General features: G+C 50.9%; 1 protein-coding gene across 1 annotated transcript in view; it reads left to right on the forward strand.

Moving 5' to 3' along the window:
* The window catches only part of adgrv1 (adhesion G protein-coupled receptor V1), a 138424-nt gene that overhangs the window by 3891 nt on the left and 111566 nt on the right, over positions 1-22967 (forward strand). Inside the window, exons 2-10 of the mRNA XM_079751739.1 lie at positions 8267-8454; positions 9353-9502; positions 13487-13582; positions 14153-14257; positions 14389-14502; positions 15061-15291; positions 17826-18169; positions 18880-19150; positions 21409-21738. Coding sequence (XP_079607865.1) covers positions 8267-8454; positions 9353-9502; positions 13487-13582; positions 14153-14257; positions 14389-14502; positions 15061-15291; positions 17826-18169; positions 18880-19150; positions 21409-21738 — 1829 coding nt within the window. The remainder of the gene's footprint in view (positions 1-8266; positions 8455-9352; positions 9503-13486; positions 13583-14152; positions 14258-14388; positions 14503-15060; positions 15292-17825; positions 18170-18879; positions 19151-21408; positions 21739-22967) is intronic.

Consider the following 22967-nt stretch of genomic DNA (forward strand, 5'->3'; position numbering starts at 1 on the left):
GAGCTGAAGGAGCAACGGCGAAGCCCCCCCTGAACTCCCCCACCCCCCACCCCTCTCGGCCAGTGTCTCTCTCTCCAGACACAGCTGCCACTCATCCCTCCGCTGGAGTGCTGTCGATAAGAGTCTTTTGAGAGCAGCGTGGATCGATAGCGAGCTGAACAGCTGATGGCTTCCCCGCTGATCTGTAGTTAATTACGCACTCGGTCCCTTACAGACCGGAGTGAACAGAGACTGCTGGGGGGTAGCAGCACATAACACGATACTATTGCCTAGTCAACATACAGACGATTGTTGCGTTTGTATGACGAGGTCGAAACGTTAGGATGGGTACAAAACAATTGGAAGATGTTTCTTTCTTTGATATCATTCAGTGAAGTTGGATGAAAAGCATCATGATTTGGTTGCAGGTCGAATTCCTCCTGCTTAAGGGAGGCATTCGCTTGATGAAAAAAAACAAAAAAGGGTTCCGTGTTTGCTCCAGCACTTTGGCCCTCTGTTGGTCCACAAGGGCCCCACTGTTCCCCTGCCCTTGTGGGCTGGACGTCAGCTGTGGCCCCGGCGTTTTGCTCCTCCAGGCGACCCAGGGCGGCTCTCCTCCCCTCCATGGGTCAGGACCAGGGTCACCCGCTGAGTGCAGCGTGGAGACGTCAGTGAGGGCTGGTCTCAACCTCACTTGATCCCAATCAGTTATTCCATATGGTGTGTGTGTGTGTAGGGGGGGGGGGGGGGAGGGGTGTATGTGTGTGTGTGTGTGCGTGTGTGCGTGCGTGCGTGTGTGTATGTGTGTGTGTGTGTGTGTGTGTGTGTGTGTGAAAGAGGGAGCGATAGAGAGATGGGGGTAGTTTAGTTTGTCACAGTCTGATTTCTCTTTTGCTTGATAGCCCTCTTTTGTACACACATTTTTGTTCGCACCCACATACACAGACACACCGCACACACAAACAGACACACAGCCCCCCGTCTCCACACACACACTCTTGTCTTTTCTTTCCATGTTTATCTCTCACTCCACCTATTGTACTGTATTTCGTCACAGGAGGAGGAATTCCTCAATTCAGGGTGGTGTGTGTGTGTGTGTGTGTGTGTGTGTGTGTGTGTGTGTGTGTGTGTGTGTGTGTGTGTGTGTGTGTGTGTGTGGTGCGGCGTTAGGGCTTACAGCTGGTGTGGTTTGGTCATTGTTGCCTAAGACGCGTGTCCATTTCCTTCTTGGTTCTCTAATTGAAAATAAATCACATTACTTTCATGCCTATCATGTCCAAAGGGCCAATTCAATAATAAACATGTAACATAAAGTAACATTTGAAATTAATATATAATAATTTAATTTAAATTCATTCGTTTTTATTTAAACCCTTCATGAATGTAAACATTGTGTGCTAAGACGTGTCAAATCACAGCCAGATTTAACAGTCGCGGCTACAAGGAGAGGCTTCTCTGGACGCTAATTCGCAAACATGTCGCTTGATCTGGGATTTAGTGTCCTCAGCCTCAAGCCATCTGGCCCTGAGGTGGCCATTACTCCCCTACTGGATATAACTAGTTACACTGGACAGAGGCCACTCACACCTTCTAAACATGGCTGTTTAGGACGTATCTCAGCTGTTGTTGTTGTTGTTGTTGTTGTTGTTGTTGTTGTTTTGGGGGGGGATAGGAGGTATAGAGACAAAATAAACCCGGAGAAAGGCGGGAAAGTATGACCAGGAGTTCGTAGGAAAGGTGGGAGGAAGTCGCCAAGAAAAGGGAAAAGAAACAATAACAGAAAAAAAAGAGAAGGCGCATACGAGAACAAAAGCATTCCCTTAAAATTCCGGGTTGGTCAGTGAATCGTAAAGTGCCTCTTCTTCTCTCCCCCCCCCCATCCCTAACCCAATCCGAGTTGCCGCTCTGTTTTGGGGACTCTTTTGAAACGCAATTAGCATTTCATCTAAGCCCGACTGGTTACATTGCAATGAAGTAATTCCCTTTTCCAATTTGGCCCCGCTGGTCTGGGCGAGCGGCGAGGACATCCTCGTTTAATCCTCTGAAAGTGCTTTTCTGTCCGCCGCAGTCGGTGTGTGTCACAGGAGGCTAATCAGTCAGCGGTCTGCGCCGACACTGACAACACAACCCAAACCCCTTCTCCTCCTTTGTGTTTGATATTGTACTCCCCTCCAGACATTCGCTTCCAGAAAGTAGGAGAAAAAACCAACATCTTTGTGTTTTGGGTTCGAGCGATTATGAGATGGTTTAAGATTAGGCGAGCAGAACCAGAACCGAGAGCAGACCCAACGCCTCCTTAAAGGCTCTCCCCTGCGCTGGGTTTCGTTTTCACAGTAAAATGCACATTTGATTGGCAGTCCCTTGCCCCTCAAGGACAAATTCCGGGTTTGAAAAGTATCGTTTGACAATGGGTGGCAGGCTGACCTCATGCTTTTTGTTCCTTTAAAAGATGTTTTCATTCATGCACACTCGGTCTCCCCTCATAGGGGAAGGGCATCGCGACTGCCGTTCTGCACCCCGCCCTCCCTCCTCTCCCCCCTCAAAAACACTTTCTCCTTCTCCCGCTTTCTCTCTCGCCTCGTAAGACTAATGCTAGGTTCTCTGTTTTTCCTTCCTCTTAAAAAAAGACAGAGGGGGAAAAAAAGGGAAATGTTTTGGGGGAATTTCATGGCGAAAGCAGACAGCGGGGAACACAGCAGCCGATTTAATGACGTATTCTGTAGCTGCACTCACTTATTAAGTCTCTTAATTTCTTTTCCGCAACTGTGCACAGGGCGAGAACGTCCACTGGTTTAAAAATACAGCGGGCAGAGATGAACATGTGAATCGCAATTATGGGGTTGTGAGCTGACTAGGCCTGGCAGCCCTTACTGAGATGGGACGCGGGGTGGTTTCTGAGGTACGGCCCGACACACATCGGGGCATGGGGCTGGCGGCCTGACTGCAAAATAGCAACAAATCAACAAACATTGCGAAAAAAAAATTGTGCTTTTTATTTTGGAGGGGCAATATTTACCCAGGCCGACCAGTTAAATGTTGTGAATGCAAGTGAACCAGAATATTGGAAACCATTTTTTGGACAGTGAGTTGATTCTCTGTATTTGTGGTTTTGAGGTTTTCAGGAATTCGTATTGCAACTATATCTTTCTGAAGGCCTGTAAAAAATATCTATTTTCAGGCCCACTCTAGGCTCATTTTGTATCATTTCTCAATCCGTCAATCAACAACACACACCCTGTTTACTACCCTACAGCCGTGGCACAACAGACAACCGCAATTACAAACTAATTCCCATTACCCCTTGGACTGACCCAGTGCCTCACTCAACTTATTATTACATATTTTCTTCCGCACAATTGAGTCCTTGTACAGCGTCCTAGTGTCCTCCCGTCTGTCAGACAGTCGACCATCTGCCCGCGGCAGCCCGCCCCGCCCTCTGTGTCCGTGTCAGTTGGCGCGTGCACCTGGCCTCCTCTCGGCGTCCAACGCAAACGTAGAACTCGCCGACGCATTCCAGCCCACACAGACCTCAAGCACGGCCGAGGTTAGCGACACGACTAACTCTCCCTGGCCCCGGCCCGTTCCCCGTCCGCCGCAGGGTGACGGGCGGGTCGGACAGCGGTACTGGCCAGGGTTCGACCGCCTGGGGGACGCGTACAGCAGGGGGGGGGGGGCGTGTGGGCGTCGGGCTAATGACTGCATACACCACCGCAGGCGGAACATCAGCGACGCCGTGCAGGAGGCAGGGGGGGCCTCGTGGCGGGGATGTGGGCGTGGGAAAGCCCTTGATTAGAGCTCAGAGGTGCGCCAGCCCACACACAGGATGTGCGGCGATCGCCCTCCTCCTTAGCCTCCTCGGCTCTGTGAAAACAAGCGCTGTGTTTAAGTCGTATTTATAGTGGAGTTGCAGGGCTAGGAATTCCAGGAAAGCCCTTTGATTTTCTGACAACCGCCACTGCGCTGCTCCTGAAAGTGAACTAGGGAGCTCGTAACTCACAGGGGGAGAACTTATCCCTCACCGTATTGGTTGCAGTTCATGGCGCATTGTGAAATTGTGAATTGTGAAATTGTGAACATTTAAAGGGTGTTGCACATACTACAAGGTATTAATATGATGATACAGTGATTCTATCTTCAAGAAGCGCAGACACAGATTCAGGCGTCGTCTCCAGAATGCTGTTCCATTAAAAAGAGTTTGCGATGCAACGCATGAGCGCCTGACCGCTGACGCGTGCCTCACTCGACCCCCTGACCGCCCGGCTGACCTCAAACTAACCCTCCACCTGCCGGGCTGCTCCATAGAGTGAATCACCAGCGGAGGGCCGGCTCAATACGCAGACGTACACACACACACACACACCTCCCTCTGGTTCCTACCGGCGGCGAAACACGCTGCCGGGCGAGGGCGGCCTTGGAGTGGCGGCGGTGAATAATGGATGCAGATTACGGTGCGCCGCCACCCGTCAAGGGAAACCCTAGAGGGCGGTCAGAACTCTGACCCCCGCAAGCAGCCCTGCAACAAGACACCGTGCCTCTGACAGGGACATCTGATAGACTACCACGTGTGTGTGTGTGTGTGTGTGTCCGTGTGTGTGTGTGTGTGTGTCTGTTGGATGTTACATCTGCAGGAATTCCAAGTGTATCAGCAACCCCCTGAAGATCGGTCATAGGTGCTGAGAGGTGACGGGCGTGGAGGTGGGGCAGGGGGGGTTGAACCACCACCTCCTGCGGTTGTTATCTCCCAGGAATCTCCCCAGCTTTGTTGTTGGCCGCCCGCCGGTCGCAGTTCACACGATGCGGCCGATACAGCTGTCCTGACGACAGGCCATCCGTCATGGTCACATCCATCACCCTTGACAGAGAGGAGGGCGAGAAAGTGAGAGAGGAGGGTCTGACGGAGGGGAACCAAAGAGAGAGGGTGGAGGCGGCGACTGACTGACATAGGATCTGGATTCTGGGGCGGTTAGGGTCGTGTTTGTGTGTGTGTGTGTGTGTGTGTGTGTGTGTATGTGTCTGTGTGTGCGGGTGCGTGTGCGTGTGTGTGTGTCTGTTTTTGTGCCAACACGTTCAAATGTGCACCAAAGTTGAAATATTTGGCCAGTGTAACATCAATATCCATACCGAGGGATTGTGTACAGTTTGACCGAGCCAGAGCCGTTTCTGCATTCTGCATATTTTCAGTGTGGACTGAGTTGTCTTTGGCCCGCGAAGAGGACCGTGTCCCAGCGCCCACTCTTGGTTTCTTTGGCAGTTTGTGATGGGCAGTGTGTGCTCTCACATCTCTGAGCACCCAGTGTTCCCACCTGTCTATGAGAGCCTTGTAGGCTGTGCTTTCCCCCCCCCCCCAGATGTAACCCAGGAGGGCCACATCAGATCAGGCCACCATATTGGTCGATTTATGTTCTTTTCCACTCTGCATGAAGAGTGAATGTCGACACTTGCGTCATGCGTTGATATCGGTGGGTGTTGATATTTGTAAGCATGAAACAGGCACAGGGTGGAGATATTTTGTAGTGACTATGGTGTCCTGGTGTCTTGTAGCTCTCCTGGAGCAAGGTGCCTAACATCCACCTGCCCATTAATTCAATGTGTCTGTATTCACGAGTCACATGGGATAAAAGCGTAGATAAAAGCATGATATATAACAAAATAGCAGATTGTAAATGCAGACGCACAAAAAAAAACCTTATTTCACAAGTGGCCTCTATTCTCTGACCCTCCCATCTCCCCGAGGCGTCCTTATCAATGCCAGCGGTGTGCGACAGGCTCTCAACGCTGGCTCGAGCAGTGACAGACACATCCGTGGTCCGTCTAGAGCACCACGGCACGGGGGTCAGTGTTGGCACCGGCACTCTGTGCCCAGTACAAAGACCCCCCCCCCCTCCCTGTGTATCATCAGACCTGTGCCATCCGCACAGCAGCTGCCTCGCCTTGGGAGCCCCCACAGCAGAACCACGTCGTCTGGGTCACTGAGCCTCTATAGCCCCACGCTTCTGTGTGCGGCTGGCATCAATAGCGGTGTCTGGGTGGTGGGGTGGGGGACGGGGGGCGGTGGGGGATGGTGAGTTGGGCAATTGCGACAGTCCCAATCAAAGAATAGGCCGGCTGAGGGATGTTCTTTGGCACCGTTTGGGGCATCTGCCACGGAGCTATTTAGGCGTGCATGAATTGGCTTCAGATCTTTCAGTAGAGCAGATGCCGTTTAAGAGACTTGTTTAAGTGGAAGGAGCCACGTAAACTTGGTGTAGAACATTGAGGCATGTTTGCGGTTGTCGATTTTTCTGTGAGCGTCTTCAGGGGCGCGCGTGTTAATTGGTGTGTGTTAACATTACAAAAAAGTGTGTAAGAAATTGACCTAGTGCACAATGTGAGCTCTGTCGTTTTTAAGCCTCATTGGGATAACGTTGAACCTGTGCACATCCTTGGGGTTGGAAAGCACAGTAGCACAGTCATTAGAGGCGGTTCCAGTGAGGCGGGCATTAGAAAGTCTTTTTTCCCTCTCAAAGACCCCTTAGCCTGAGGTTCAGGAAGTTCCCAACCCCAGGGGAGAGCAACCAGCTTTACCCCCCTCCATGGCTGCCTTTGTCCTGGGACACCATCACCCCACCCCACCAGTGCCTAATCCAATTTTGATGGGTTTCACAGCACACCCTCCACCACAGGCATGTATGCACACATGCACACACAAAGCACACACACACAAAAACACACTCCGACCCACTTCTACACACGGGCTCTTCTTCTTCCCTCCTGCTCGTTTTGTTGAGGTGACACCCGACGGCCCGTAGCCCTGCCACAGTTTGTTTTCTCCCGCACCGCTTGGCCGTCCAGGCTGATGGATGGCCGAGCGCTCCGGCGATCCCCGGAGTAACCCAGATCGCTTCAGCAGCAGTGGAACATGTCGTGAAATTGTCCAACTTTCCCTTCGGCGTTCTCTCCTGTGAATGAAATCGAAGAAAATGGCATGACTTCGCTGCTAAGGCTGTCTCTTTCCTGCCTTGCAATTTAGGGGCAAATTAGGAAATAAATGAGTTGAGCCTGATAAGAGCTGCTGACTGCACCAGTGGAATCGGTGATGGAGGAGGGTGGTGGTCTTAGTGGCGACAGCTTAGCATTAAGTAGAAAGCCCCACCCCAACTTTTCCTACTGGGGTGTTTATTTAGTTGTGTTGTCCCTGACAACTGTCTCGGAGGCTCCTCACCACGCAAGGAGCATTCTGGGTTAGAGAGTTGAGACGGGAGCTGATTAGGTGATAGAAGAGAGGCGGTGCGGGGGAAACGCGAGAGCCGGGTAGACGAGGCCATAGTGAGAGGAGGCACAGTGCTATGAGTCAGTACAGACGTTCCGTTTACATTACCCCGGTCAGTTACCTGACAGCCTCGGCATATTGAGTTGCATGTAGGTGTATCTGTTTAGCCGACGCTTTTAGCCAACGGTACTTACAGATCAGGTGAAGGACAATCATCAGCTTGAAGTTAATATCGACACACGTCTTCAAACACGACCAGGTTAGATAAGACGGTGGTAAAGCCATAGGAATGCAAAGCAAGGGTTGATTTGTGTTTATTTCTATATTTATTGTTAGTCCCAAGGTCATGCATGTTTTCAGGAACGAATCATGAACTTCTCCACTGTCACACTTATGACAACAGGAGGAGGGCAACAGAAGTAAACAAAAGGAATTATTTGCCACGTGTAAAATGTGTATCACAATGACCAGCAAGGCCAACACACTGCAGAGGTCTTACAAGATGTGCTTTAATAACATGTTTCCCCTCCAGACCGTTGACTTCTGTCCGGCATCATGTGCTCTAAAAACAAGTTTAAAAGCTGTGACTAATGCATTTGTGTTACTGGGACACACTGCCAAAGTTGGAATTGGAGTGGAAGGCAATTTAAGTGTCTTTTGCGCGCTAATTAGTGAGAGAAATTTGACACACTTTAATCGCAAGTATAGAAATGTGTCTTCTGCAGGATGAGTGAACAAGGTCTTTCATCTAACAATCAAACAGAAAGTAAACGCGGAGTGTAGGAGTGACGGTTCGTCAGAGTCCGCAGAACCCTAGGACAGTGGGGCTGAACTGAGCACGCATTGAGCAATGATCCATTACAGAAGAAGGAGATCACTTCCGCATGTCATGAGGGTGCAACAGTCCTATTTTTTATCCCGGCCTATCATTCAGTTATAATGGTATTTGACGTTTCCTTAAAAAAAACACATGACTATCTTCCTCCACCCGCGGGGGTAATTACCACGTCTGATCTCCCTGCCCCCTCTCCCCCTCAGGAATGCCCCTGTTGCTGCTGCTAGCCGGGGTGATCCTGCTCTGGTCGGAGCCCGGCTCCGCGTCTGAGCAGGCCGAGCTGAGGTTCTTGGGGCAGACCCAGTTTGTGTTCAACGAGAGCAGCGATGCGGTGGTCCGCCTGGCGGTGGAGAGAGTGGGCGACCCCGTCAATGTCACAGTGCTGGTCTTGGTAAGATTCTTCCGAAATGTGCTGCTGATCATAAATGGCAAAAAAAAACAGCAACAGCATCATGTGCCGTTATTCTTTGGTAATGCATTCTGGCCGCTGCGATGGTCTCTGATCGAAGGCTGTTACTCACATATAAAATTAAGTCACTTACACAAAATGCTTAGCTCTCATAAAAGGCTCAGTATGAAGCTTGTATTACTACCTCCCATGCTGTTGTTGACGCCACCATCAAACCAACACAACATGTTAACTCAGACCCACAACTGCGACGCAGAAACAAACCGATGGGTTTCAGTCATCAGACTCCTTTGGGGGACTACTCCCCGCCTCTGCTACTACTCCCCTCGTTCTCAGTGGTCCTGCAGTGGGGCCTCCATGCGCCGGTGCCCAAGGTACGAGCAGCTCCCCAGGCTCTCTCCCGCTGTCACAACACGGGGTTGTGGAGGCTGGTTTCCTCCACGTGGGAGCCCCGACCAGCTGCTGCCAGCGGTTGTCTGGTACGGGCAGCGCTGGCTGAGGAGCTCCCTGCGGTCCAGGGGATTTCCTCTGCCTCTTGATGGCTTTACAGGATCGCCGTCACGGGAGCCAGGATGCCAAGGATACCAAGGGCAGCGGTGGCACAGGGAGAGAGAGAGCGACAGGAGCCGAGCAGGCCCAGCCAGACTGACAGGATCACGGCCCCGATGACACATGAAAAGTGTGGATGAGAAGTTGGAAAACGAAATGTTGGCGGAAAATGGACGCTTGCACTCCCTGCGCTGGGGCAGGCGTAGATCCGTACTGGCTCGCTGTCGTGTAGAACTAAATGAAGACAGACTGGTACATTGAGGGGAGCTAGTGGGCTGCTTGTGGCTAGGAAGTGATGTAAACATTGTGTTTATCCCCCCCCCCCCCCCAGCTGGAGGGAGAGGACACGGGAGACTTTGTTTCCAGCACGGCTGCAGCCTTCCTGCTGACCTCAGAGTCCATCAAGACCATCTTCATCGGCGTGGAGGACGACAACCTGCCCGAGGCCGACGAGACCTTCACCTTCAACCTCAGACTACAGGTATGTGTGCAGTCTGGCTTTTGTGTGTGTGTGGGTGTGTGTGTTTGTGTGCTTGTGTGTTTGTGTGTGTGTGTGTGTGTGTGTGTGTGTGTGTGTGTGTGTGTGTGTGTGCATATGCATGTGTGTGTTTGTGTGCGGTAAACTTTCATTTCGTCCTGTGTGACATTTTCCTCTCTGGAGCGACTCCACAAAGTTTTACTGTTCTGTTTTTATTCCAACCCCAAAGCATCTTATAACCTCACCCCAAGTCTAACCAATGGAGAGTTTCTGTGTGTGTGTGTGCGTACGTGCGTGTGTCTGTGGGCGAGGTTGGGGGGGGGGGGGGGGCATCCCTTGCCTTTCAACCCCTGCAGCTGGAAGGGCTTTGATGTCTCTGCTCTATGGGCCTCCTGCCTGGCTGGCCCGGGGTGCAGCGAAGAAGTGGAGGTCTGACAAAAGGGGCTCCCCTTGCTAAAGACCCCTCTGAGAGCAGGATTCCAGCGGTGGACGGCCTCCACAGGCTCACCTCACGTCAGACAAACACCCAGAAACCCCTCACATGGTTCCCATTCCTCCCGCCGTTTGGTTGTTTTGCAGATGTCGTCGCCACTGCAGCGGATTGAGCCCACAAATGTATTTCTCCAAAAAAGAAACACATTGTGAAGCAGTGTGTGAGACTTTGTTCGTCGGCTGTAAAGAGAATATAAAAGGAATAGCCGAGCCCTGGTGGGAGGGAGCGTGAATACCTCTCTGTGCTCCGTGACACATCACAGGGCAGCGGGGGCAAAGGAAACCGAGGCGTTTTTTCGTATTTGCCTCCTGCCATTGTACCCGGTCTTCTTTGTGGAGTTTCTATGCAGTGGCTTCAGTCACTATGTACTTGTTTCTCACTCTTAATTTTGTTGCGTTTGCATTGTAAACGCTTACCCTGTCGAACGAATGCCTCATGTAGCATGAAGAGCAGGGATGTCTGTCCCTAGCAGCGTTCTCCATGGTAGTATCTGATGGATAAGGACGGTGTGTGTGTGTGTGTGTGTGTGTGTGTGCGTGCGTGCGTGCGTGCGTGCGTGCGTGCGTGCGTGCGTGCGTGCGTGCGTGCGTGCGTGCGTGCGTGCGTGCGTGCGTGCGTGCGTGCGTGTATGTGTGTGCGTGTGTGTGTGTGAGTGCATGGGGAGGCATGCCCATACACACACTGTCTGAGTGCCCGATGTCTCCAGACAGGTCAAAAAGACTGTGCCACAAAACACCGGTTAGTCTCAGCGAGGTCCGCTCGCCTCATGACAACATCAGTCACCACCAGCCAAACCTCTTCCCTCTGCCAGGCGGTCTCGGAGGACATTTTGATCTAACCCACTTTGGAAGAGATTTGATTTGCCCCATGCGGTGGATCCCCATACATTGGACAAGCATTAGCAGAAGGGCCGGGGGCCGTTCAGCCGACCATGTGTTTACACCACAGAGGGGACAAAGCTCCTGCCAAATGCTACGCTATCGGCTTACCGGGACACCGCCCGGGGGAAGCGACCGAGAGCGCCGCCCGATCAAACGGAAAGTGAGAGGAAGCGGGGTGTCAGGGGGCCAAACCCGTCGTTTGTGGACAGCTTGATGAACGACCGTGTCCGCTCGTGTTATGGTTCACAGCGGCTGGCCGGGCAGATGTGGTGCGAGGCGCTGGTTTCGGGAAACCCGGGCGGTATTCCCTGTGGACTCTCCGGGGATGGGAGCAGGTGGTGGGGTGGTGCTGGATGGGTGCAGCCCTCACTGACGCTGACGCTGCTCCGGGCATTGTGCCGGCAGATGAGGAAGAATCGGAAAAGGAATAAGGGTCAGGGCCAGACTGGAAGACTAATGGGGATAGGGAAAAACGCTAAATCCTGTGTGTGTGTTTCTGTGCACCCATGGGTGTGTACGTGTGAGCGTGAGGATATGTGTGTGTGTACATTTGACTGTCTGCATTTATCCTTGAACGTGTGTGTGTGTGTGTGTGTGTGTCTTTGTGTGCACATATGTGCTTGTGTGCCTGTGTGCCTGTGTGTATGTGTGTGTGTGTGTGTGTGTGCATGCGCGGGTGCATGTCTGCCTGTGCTGTGTCTATGTGCCTGTGTGAATGTGTGTGTGTGTGCCTGTGTGTGTGTGTGTGTGTGTGTGTGTGTGTGTGTGTGTGTGTGTGTGCGTGTGTGTGTGTGTGTGCCTGTGTGTGCGTGTGTGTGTGTGCCTGTGTGTGTGTGTGTGTGTGTGTGTGTGTGTGTGTGTGTGTGTGTGTGTGTGTGTGTGTGTGTGTGTGTGTGTCCATCTGTGCCACAGGGAGCAGCCTCCTGGACCCGGGTAGGGCCTGGCCTGTGAGAGCGTGTCGATTGTGTGTCTGCGTGTCGGCCGCTACAAGAGCTCAGCGACTCAAAGAAAGCTCTGTTACAGCTGGGAAAGCCCTGTGAATAGAGGGGTGTAGGGGGAGAGGGGAGAGGGCTTTCTCTTTCTCTCTTTCTTGTGCTCTCTCTCTCTCTCGACCGCTCTCTTTCTCACCCTCTTGCTCCTTCTTTCTCTCTCTCTCTCTTTCTCTTGCCCTTTCTCTTTCTCTCTGTCTCACTCCCTTTCTCTTTCTTTCTCCATCTTTCTCTCTCTTTCTCTCTCTCCCTTTCTGTTTTTCTCTTTCCTTTTCGCTCTCCCTATCCCTTTCTCTACGCCTTTCTCCTTTTCTCTTTCTCTCACCTTTTCTCTCTCTCTCTCTCTCTCGCCTTCTCTTCCTCTTTCTCTCTCTCTTGCACTTTCTCATTCTCTCTCTCGCTTCCTCTCTCTATATTTCTATCGCTCCCTCTCTCTCCCTATCCCTCTCTCCCACTCCCTTTCTCTTTGTCTTTTTCGCTCTTCTTTTCTCTCTCCATGTCTCTCTTGTTCTCACTCTCTCTTGCTCTCACTCTCTCTCTCTCTCTCTCTCTCTCTCCCTCACTCTTGCCCTCTCTCTCTCGCCCTCTCTCTCTCTCGCTCTCGCTCTCGCTCTCCCTGTCTCTCAGTCTCTCTTTTTGTTGTGCTATTATTATTTTTTTATGTTCCCAACAACTGAACACAGATAGACCCATCAGTGTAGCTGTTTCTCGCCCTGGGCCTCCCCCTGCTGTGTCTTTGGCAGCGTATGAAAACGACAAGAAAACAAAACCAAATCAATTCTGTGTAGGGCTCTGTAATTGGCTTTTGACCAGAGGCAGCAGTGCCAGAGCTCATCGCTCTGTCTCCTCACCATGCCACTGCACACACACACGCTACACACTCATCTGAAGCCTGACCAGATGTTTGACAATGCCCCGACAATGATTTCCAATGTGCGAGCGCGCTCCAAACACGTCGCAGGGTGGTCGCCAAAACCAAAACAACACGGGCACCGGAGAAAAACTAGGAGCAGGCTTGGCTGGCTCTCCTCTGAGGAACAGACGACTCTTCTGGGGAGGAGAACGAAGCGGTTCCGTTGGCTATATTGTGTGTTTTTTTTAGGCAGAAAAACACAACTCGGTGTGTGCGCTTGGTAGAGCCGCTTTGTGGTGATTGTTGTGAGTGGTGACGGTTGTGAGTGGTGACGGTTGGTGTCTCAGGTCTTGAGTCCTGATTGAAAGAGCCCAGCGGCCCTTAACGCCCCTGCTGGGAGCCAGCCTGGCAGCGCGGTCCTGAAGCCCGCTGAGTAGAACCCGCCTAACCCTAACCCTAACCCTAACCCTAACACTGACCCTTGGAGCCAGCCTGGCACAGCAGCCGGGCCAGGGGCTGGGGCCAGGTCCAGCGCCTCCTGCGTTTGTGCCGTCGCTCTGGCAGGGACCTCTCGTTCGTAGAGAGGAGCGCTCAAGGGAACTCAGTGGACAGGGCAGGGTCTTCGTTTGATTTGGGCTTTTTCTTTATGCGTGTGAATTCACAAACCAATTAACCGCTTTTTCTTGTTGGGAATCCTTCTTTGCGTTAAAGGGGTACATGGGATCTATGGAAAGCTAACCTTTACCTCAACACTCCTTCTTACCTTCCCAGAGCTCGTCCAATGGCGTGAGACTGGGAACGCCGAACAAAGCCACCGTCACCATCCTGTCCAATGACAACGCCTTTGGAATCATTGCCTTCAACTCTGTAAGAACCCCATGTGTTCCTGACACGCTTCTCTGCACCTGTGTACAAAGATGGGTTTTGTTTGCGATTCTTCCCAACTTTTTAAATTATAAAAAACAAATAAACTAAATATGAATATATATATTAGTTTTGTACATTTTCGCCGGGGAAAACAATGTGTTGGTATTTTCAGGGGTAACTATGGCAACGTCTACTTATCGGAGATCAGTCGACCACCCTACTGCCAGAGGGGTTCTTACCGACAAACGATTTGACTTACTGAGGGTCGATACAGCCCCTCCAGTCTCAGTGTGTGTGCTAGACTGCTGGTTCTGTTCTCCAGACGGCCTTTCCTGCCCTTTGCTTTTTCTTAAGCTTGTTTCATTGTTTGTTTTCTCTGGGATGGCCAGACTATTTTTACAAATTTGCTGAAATGCTTATTTTTGACACTTGCAATTTTCAAGCAATGTGCGAGTGAATTGTACTTGATACTTACAGTATGTTGTTTTTATCAAACCACACTCTATCTTTATCGCTTGTTTTCTCATTATTAAAAAAACAAACTTCCCACCGGATGCACACTCCCCTCAGACCGAAGAGATCACCGTGGATGAACCAAAGAACGGCAGCCATCTTGTGCCGTTGACCTTGGTCAGAGAGAAGGGCACGTATGGAACGGTGACCGTCCACTATGAGGTAAGAGCTCTACAGCCAGAAGGACCCAAACTCACAGGAAGATCCAAACATGTCTAACACACATTTGATCTAAGTCTGAGCCACGGTCCATATGAGTGTCCCCTCATCAGTTTGCCCCTCCTACCTGCCAGGTGTCCGGGGGTCCGAACCCGGCCATCGAGGACCTCAGCCCAGACAGAGGGAACATCACCATCCCCCCCGGCATGGCTGTGGTGGTCTTCAACATCTCCATCCAGAACGACCAGGTAAGCAGGAGCCCTGAACCCAGTCCTTATGTCCTGAAGTCGTTGATCCAGTGGCTGCTGCCTCAGTTCAGTCTCAATCAGAACAGACACCCGATAGGAGTGCCTCTGCACTGTGCTGCACAAGATGGTTCCTAAGGAGGAAAAGAGTAACTGCATTAGTAAGACCACAAGGCTAGTGGACAGATATTATACATATCTTTTTTTATTAATGGTAGTCAAGTGAAGTGGCTGTTCCAGATTGCAGCTTGAATTATCCTTCTCATGTTTTGTGTGTGTGTGTGCGCGTGTATGTCTGTGTGTGTGTGTGTACGTGTGTTTATGTGTGTGTGTGCGTGTGCGTACGTACATGTGTACTTGTGTGTGTCTACTTGTGTGTGTGTGTCTACTTGTGTGTGTGTGTGTGCGTGTGTATGTGTCTACGTGTGTGTGTGTCTACTTGTGTGTGCGTGTGTGTGTATGTGTCTACTTGTGTGTGCGTGGGTCTACTTGTGTGTGTGTGTGTCTACTTGTGTGTGTGTGTGTGTGTGTGTGTGTGTATGTGTCCTCTCCCTCCTCCAGACCCCCGAGGACGACGAGGTGTTCTGGGTGCGTCTGACGGGCGTGGCGGGCGGGGCCCTCCTGAGGCCCAACGGCAGCATGGTGGCCCTGAGGGTCCGGCGCAACGACAGCCCACTGCGCTTCTCCCAGGCCTCGCTGGGGGTCCCCGAGACGGCCGGGGTCATCGCCCTCACCGTCACCCGGGGCCGTCTCACTGAGGGGGGCCCGCTCATCGGCTCAGACGACACCGAGGTGGGTGGTCACGATATGCTGGTGTGTGTGTGTTGTTGTGTGTTTGTGTGTGCGTGTGTGTGTGTATGCGTGTGTGTGTGTGTGTGGTTGTGTGTGTGTGTGTGTGTGTGTGTGTGTGTGTGTGCGTGCTTGCGTACGTGCGTGTGTGTGTGCTGTTACAGGGGGTCATTGGTCATAGGGTGGTAAAGTGCTGGGGTTGAACTCGCTCAGGAGGAAGGGAAGGTTGACTGTTAACCGGAGGGTTGCTGGTTCAATCCCAGGCTCCACCTTGCTGAGTGTCGAGGTGTCCCTGAGCAAGACGCCTCCCCCTGACTGCTCCCAACAAGCTGGCTGTCGCCCTGCGTGGTTGACACTGCCGTCTGTGTGTGAATGTGTGTATGGACCGTTGTGAGTTGCTTTGGATTAAAGCGTCTGCTAAATGCCCTCAATGTAAAGCAGAAAGCAGTGGACTCGTTCAGTGCCAGCGTTGCCACCGTGTTCCTACGGAGTCAGACGTTGAAGCCAAACCGAGAGCTCGTGATTCCCTCGGCATAGCGGACCGCTCGTATTTTCCACCTCAACGCTGACCTCAAGAAGCGCATCCAATCAGATTACAGCTTCGTTTGGCGTTCTAAAGCCGGCGGACTCTTAAAACAAACAGCTATTTCACTTCTAAACCTAAATGTTTCCTCTCATGTTTAATGAGTCCAAAGCACCAAACGCCCGTACGTTGGCTAGCTAGATTCCGACCGCTCACCACACCGCTGGAAGCCCCTCACGTCTTGACCACTGACAGGGTCTGGATGCACCACCACTTACCCGCTAGTCCCCCCCAATAAAGTTACACTCAAGCTCCCTCCTTGACGGAGACCCTTTTAACTACGAAACACCAGAGAAACACAAACAGCAGCTGTTAGGGTGTTTCCTTGACTGGCTACCCCCAGCCCATTCTGCCGGCGATTTCAAATCGCCCTACAGAAGGGTCTGGAGCAAGCCCCCAGTGCTCAGTGGCCAAGTCTGGTATTGCAGCTGTTTAAGCGGGCTTTTGACGGGTCCCTCGATTCAAGGGGCCCAGAAGTAGATATCTCCGTTCACTCCAACACAAGTGGGGAACAGGAATGCGTCTCTGCAAAAAATGACTGGATATCAATCAATCAAAGGCTCATAATTATCTTTATGCCATGACCTAAAAACATGTACGTTTTCTCTTTTCAAAATGCACCTCAAGCGTTTTATTAGCCGTTTTATGTTATTATTTTTTGCTGGAGAACGAGGGGTGGGCAGCTGAAAGGAGTCGTAGTGAAACAAATGCTGTTTCGGCCCGGCATTCGAGAGGGCCTAGTGCACGGCTCCGTTAACTTCTCGTGTCCGAGGTTTTTCCTTTTACTTAACATGAATGACGTTGATGGTTTTTAGGCACTGTGGTGACTTTTTATCACTAAAAGTGATTTAGTGATAAAGGGATTTTTAGGCTGGTTCAGCTGCTTCTCAATGACTCTCACGTTCCTCTGCTTGCGATCATTGCGATTCACCATTTATTGATCCATTCATTCAAAAGATCCAAAGACAAAGAACGGGTGCATTACGGTATCATTTTTATAATATTGTAAATAGCCTAATAAACATTTCAGTTGTGTTAGTATTTAATTTTCATTTGCTTGTTTAGCTATGTATGACAGGTAACAATGATGGTGTAGGCCTATTACAAATATTTATGAGGGTAGGCTACTCCAACCTCGTTGCTGATCGATATGTAACCATTTATTTGTATATAAATTATTGATAGCATTTTTCGTAAATAGTTGGATGGAATATGTTTCTTAAGCAATAACATTGAACTGTATTTTTTTCTAGGCCAACATACATTTACTATGTTGTTGGTATTATATGTTATATGGAGCAATCTTTCATATTTATGAAGTTAACCTATACTTCCATGGTCGGTAAACAATGCGACTGCGATCGCTCAGTCCTCTCGCTTATGATGCTACAATGCTAACAATACTAAAAAACAAGAATATTTCTGCATCCGGTACATCATGAACTAGGGCGTGGCTAGGCTCCCGTGATGCGGAAGCATATCTCTCCTTGATGTTGCCCTGCGCCATTGAGGAGTTTACATAGGTATGAATGGGCGCCATTTTGGAATCCGGTGTCCATTCTATAATATGTCCATGGTCTGGAGAGGAGCAATGCATTTCTTTCTGCTTCCGATACGCTGTTTCGGGAGCCAATCACCAAGCTGGCTTTTCCCTCTGGCGTGCTATTGGCTGGTTTAACACAATGACGACAGGGAAGCGGCGGCAAGTCCCGAATTTCGTACAGTCATTTGAACTAGGCCAGTTGTTCGAGCCTCTTGTGCTGAAGAAAATGACAGCCGCATCCCCAGACCAACGTGCAATCTACCATTGAGCTTGGTCTGGCAATAGCCAGGCTAGGTGTTTCCCGCTCTCCAGTCGTCCTCCATATGTTCGGTCGCGGGGCAGAGCTTTGGCGACCCATTGTCCAGTTCCCCCATGTATCCCCGTCCTCACGCCTCTCTCCCCCCCCCCCAGGTGTCCGTGGACTACGTGGTAGTCAGCAGCAACGGGGCCGCCGGCGCCACGCCCGCCGTGGACTTCACGGACCTCCAGGCGGTCCGCACGCTCACCTTCCCGCCCTTCGTGTACGAGGCGCGGCTGCTGTTCAACGTGAGCGACGACGCGGTGCCGGAGATCGCCGAGTCGTTCAGCGTGGTGCTGCGGGAGGACAGTGTGCGCGGCGACGCCGTGCTGGTGGCGCCCGCCGCCGTGCTGGTCACCATCGAGCCCAACGACAAGCCTCACGGCGTGCTGTCCCTGGTCGGCGCCGCCGCCGCTCCGGGCCGGCCGGTCAGCATCAACGAGGACGTCACGCAAAGGTGGGCGAAGAAGAAGAAGAAGCCCTCAAATGTTTTCTTTTGGATTTTTGATTCAACCTTTATTTAACCAGATGAAAGTCTCATTGAGGTTTTAAATCTCCCTTCCAAGAGAGACCCGGCCAAGGGCGCATAAATTACTGTTCATACAAACATAATGATAAAATGATCAAAGGAAATGACATTAATTGTGTACACAAGTTTAAAATACTTTTACATTTACATTTATATAGCAGACGCCTTAACAACGATTTACAATCTGTGAAGCGTAGATTAAAAAACAACTAGTTCCAAATAAAGTGCAGAGTCTCTGAGACCAGAACAGAAGGTTTGTAATTAGGTTGAGATATCCACAACTATCTATCTTCTACTTTTCTAAAGTTCAGCACTTTGATTTGTAATGATATGGCATTAATAGTCTAGAATGCACTCTGTGCGTTTAACCAAAGCATATAATCCAGTCCACAAATCAGATTGCCCAGCTACATCTTGCATCTTCATTAAGCTGGTTTTATTATACATCTATATAACTTTCTGTAAGGATGCAAACAATAATCCATTCGATCTCCCCCCCCCCCCTCTCCCCTCTTCTCCCCTCCTCTCTCCTAATCTCCCCTCCTCTCTCCTACTCTCCCCTCTTCTCTTCTCCTCTCCTCTCCTCCTCTCCTCTCCCCTCCCCTCCCCCCTACCGTCCCCCGGGGTTCGACCGTTAGATTCGAGGGGATCTCCGTGGTGAGGAACGGGGGTAACCATGGTGAGGTGTCCGTCAACTGGACCGTGAGCCGTAACTCAACCCCCGGCGCGCCCGTGTCCGACGACCTGACGCCCGCGGCGGGCACACTGCTGTTCGCCGCCGGCCAGACCAGCGCCGTGCTGGTCCTGGACGTGGTCCCCGACAACCTCCCCGAAGAGGCTGAGGCCTTCCTCCTCCGGCTGCTGTCCGACACCGTGACCGGGGGAGCGGAGGTGGACGAGCCCATGGAGGTCAGGAGAGAGAGAGAGAGAGAGAGAGAGAGAGAGAGAGAGAGAGAGAGAGAGAGAGAGAGAGAGAGAGAGAGAGAGAGAGAGAGAGAGAGAGAGAGAGAGAGAGAGAGAGAGAGAGAGAGAGAGAGAGAGAGAGAGAGAGAGAGAGAGAGAGAGAGAGAGAGAGAGAACCAGTTTTCTCCAACTTTGATCAGAATAGTGAGGCTTTCAATTTGCAAGAGGATATGGTTGGACCTGTTATATGTAACTGTGTGTGTGTGTGTGTGGGAGTATCAATGACTTACCACTATTCTCTTAATGTGGCTAAATCACACACTATTGTATGCATATGTCTGTATTGCTCGCCCATTTGTGTATATCCATCAATGCGTATGTATTTGCATGTGTGTCCCTGTGTGCGTTTGTCCGTGCATGTGAGCATTTGTGTGTTTGTGTGTGTGTGTGCATTCTAAATATGTGGGTGGTTGGGTGAGACAGGCATTTTTATAGCTTCCATCTTTAACCCAGCTCTGTCCTGCGGCGATGTGTGAAAGCAGTGGGCAGATCAGGCTCACTTTGTGTTCAGCTCATTGGATTTGACACATATTACCCCCCACCCACAGTGAACACACACACACACACACACAGCTACAGCCTCCCCAGGGTTGGGGGGTTGACGGCGGAGAGTCTGTCGGCCATGTGTCTGTTGACAGTTCCGCACAAAATTCCCGTAAGGATTAACCGGAACAGAACGCTCCTCGTTTGCGGTAAAGCGTTCGGTAAACGGACGCTACGCCTCATTTAGATCTCAAACTGTGGATCAATCAGCGTAGACAAAGGGAGAGCCAGCCCCCTGGGGATAGGTCGGAGCTGAGCGGCTGCCGGGTCAGGGCTGACCGGCCTCTGGGTCGGAGCGGTGCTGTAGGGGTCACCGGAGGGACCCAGGTCACCAGAGGTAGCCGGCTCCAGTGAGTTAATTAAAGAGGAGGAGGCTGAGCTGGATTTAGCTCGCCGCTCTGTTCTAGTGCTCACAGTTGTGGTCTCTCTCTCTCTCTCTCTCTCTCTTTCGCTCTCGCTCTCTCTCCCTCCCTCCCTCTTGACGCACCTTTGAATCATAGTTCCGAAATCTCTGCTTCCTTTCAACACATTCAATCAAAAGAGAGGAATAATTCTGTCAAATATATATCTATTTAATTTATTTTCTTTTATTTAATTTTTTATCACTTTACCACCAGATGATTCACTTTTTTCGCTTTGGTTTCTCTCCCTTCCAGGGGGTTTGTTCATGAGACCCTCCCACTAAAGCTCCAATCTAAACTTCCCCTCAGACAAGGCCCAGTGAATCCGTCTCATAAAGGGTGCAAGATAGCACAGTGAACAAAGGCTGTATTTCTCCCGCCCAAAAGGGTCCCAGGTTCGCTTCCCCAGCCTCTGAAGACTACCGACCTGTAGGCATCCTTGAGCAAGACGTCCTGATCCTCGAAACCAGCTCCTGAATGACAATGACCTGAATTAAATTCACTGTGATACACTCAGGATACAACCGTCTGTTACACAACTCAATAAGGCTTAATGCATCAACGATTGATACGGGTCTGTAGCAGAGCTTTCTCAATACTCAGGGGAAGGAAGGAAGGACACAGAGCTCAAGGTAAAGCCTTTTATTGAGCGGAGGAGGGAAAACTTGAGTGCCCAACCTCCACGGCTCGGGCTAGGCTTGTTCAACATCACCTTTCATATACAGTACATATACTATCTGCACTATAAATACTATATACATCATGTACTCTGAATGCCTCTGAGTTCATGTCACTCCGATAGCCATGTTTTTTTCATTTATTTAAAAGACAGTGCACATTAATCTACATGTCTGTAAATGTGCCAGTGTTAGCCAGCAGGCTCATTTTCAACTGTAATCCTTTGGCAAGATATTAAGCTAGGCACAGGATGGCTGAAAAGTACAACATATTAAAGAATACGCACAGCAACAGATCACAACAGTATAACATGATGCCAATAGACTCCATAAAACCAATAAAAATACAATCATTCGTGCAAACCAGCATGGGTTTGACCCGGCCTCACTCTAAGAGAAAGAGACGTCACGCCAGTGCTCAGGTCTTGTTCCCTCATCGTGCTCGTCTCCCACTGCTGCGTCCGATTCGCCGGTTCTCGCTGCCCCCCCCCCTGCCTGCCGCCGACGCTAAGCCCCGCCCCCCCACCCACCACAGGGTCTGAGGCTGACGACTTCTAACCTCCATGCCCCCTCCTCCACCCAGATGGTGTTCTACCTCCAGGACAGCGACGACGTGTACGGCTCCTTCGGCTTCGACCCCCGGGAGGAGCAGAGCATCCAGAGCCACCTGGACCGCCGCTTCCTGTCCCTCGGCTTCCTGCGGCAGGGCGGGGCCCTGGGGGCCGTGGCCCTGCGGCTGACGGCCCTCTACCTCCCCGCGGGGCCCCTGGACCCCGGCCTGGCCCGGGACCACGTCCTCAACGTCAGCCGCTCCCTCAGCCTGCGCTTCTCGGACGGCCAGCAGCGGGCGGGGCTAGAGCTTCCCATCAGGAACGACGCCTTCCTGCAGAACGGAGCGCACTTCCTCATACTGGTGAGTGGGGAGGAGGAGGAGGGTGATGAGGATGATGATGAGGATGATGGTGATGATGAGGATGATGGTGATGATGAGGATGACAGACATGCAAACGGCGCACTTTTTGGCGCGAGTCGCTTTTTTATCATAGATTGGTTCGTGCAGATCCGAAGAGTTTTTTTTTTTTTGGGCGGGGGGGCGTGTGCGTGTCGATCGGTGCGCGCGTGCAGGTGTCAATAATCCGTAATCTGACTGAGACCCCTCGAGCCTTCGAAGTAAAGAAAAGTGATTCCGGAAATTATTTTGTTAGGGGACCAATCACAGCCCTTGCCTGATAGTTAAATATTGGATGCGCATGCGCACGTAGAGCTACGGAGAGGGTCTCCGACAGGGTCTCCCGTAGGATTCAATGGGGACGCTGTGGACCAGTACCTACTAGTTTTCAGATAACTTTGATAACTTGTTTAACTAAGTGGACGTGGTAGGCTACACCACGGGATGAGATCACTGCCACATAAATAAAGGTAAGACACAATCATTTTGCTTAAGATTAGCTGGTGCTGTCTGTCCGTCTGTCTCTTATGAAGCAGTGTATGCTAAATTGAATTTCCTATTTATTAAAGCATATAGCGTAGGCCTTCTCATGTTAATAGGATATTACGCCGTCATATTTTTTCCGACTTTGGGTAGCGCTCTCTTTTTTTGTCATACATGTGTTTGCATCCCTGGGATGAGGGGGAGGAGGATAATGGTGACGATGAGGAGGAGGAGGGTGATGAGGAGGAGGAGGAGGATGATGGTGATGATGAGGAGGAGGAGGGTGATGAAGAGGAGGATGAGGAGGAGGAGGATGATGGTGATGATGATGAGGATGATGATGATGAGGAGGAGGATGATGAGGATAATGATGAGGAGGAGGATGATGATGAGGAGGAGGAGGAGGATGATGATGATGAGGAGGATGATGATGATAATTGGCTGAAGTTGAGGTTGTTTTTTTTGTTTGTCTCATGCAAAGTCATTTCCATGTTTGACCGGCAGGGAAATGCGTAACAAGCCAGCCCCCTTCGGCAGTGCTTAGATAATATATTATTATTATTTTTTATTAGTAAGTATTTTTTTACTAGTAAAATTACTAGTATTTATAAAATCAGATAGAGCAAAGTAAAATTGTAATCACAATTTAATTAAATCAAGGTAGGTGTTTATATATATATATGTGTACAGATGATGCTGTATAAAAAACG

This window comes from Pollachius pollachius (genome assembly GCF_949987615.1).
Source record: "Pollachius pollachius genome assembly, chromosome: 1".
Lineage (NCBI taxonomy): Eukaryota > Metazoa > Chordata > Actinopteri > Gadiformes > Gadidae > Pollachius > Pollachius pollachius.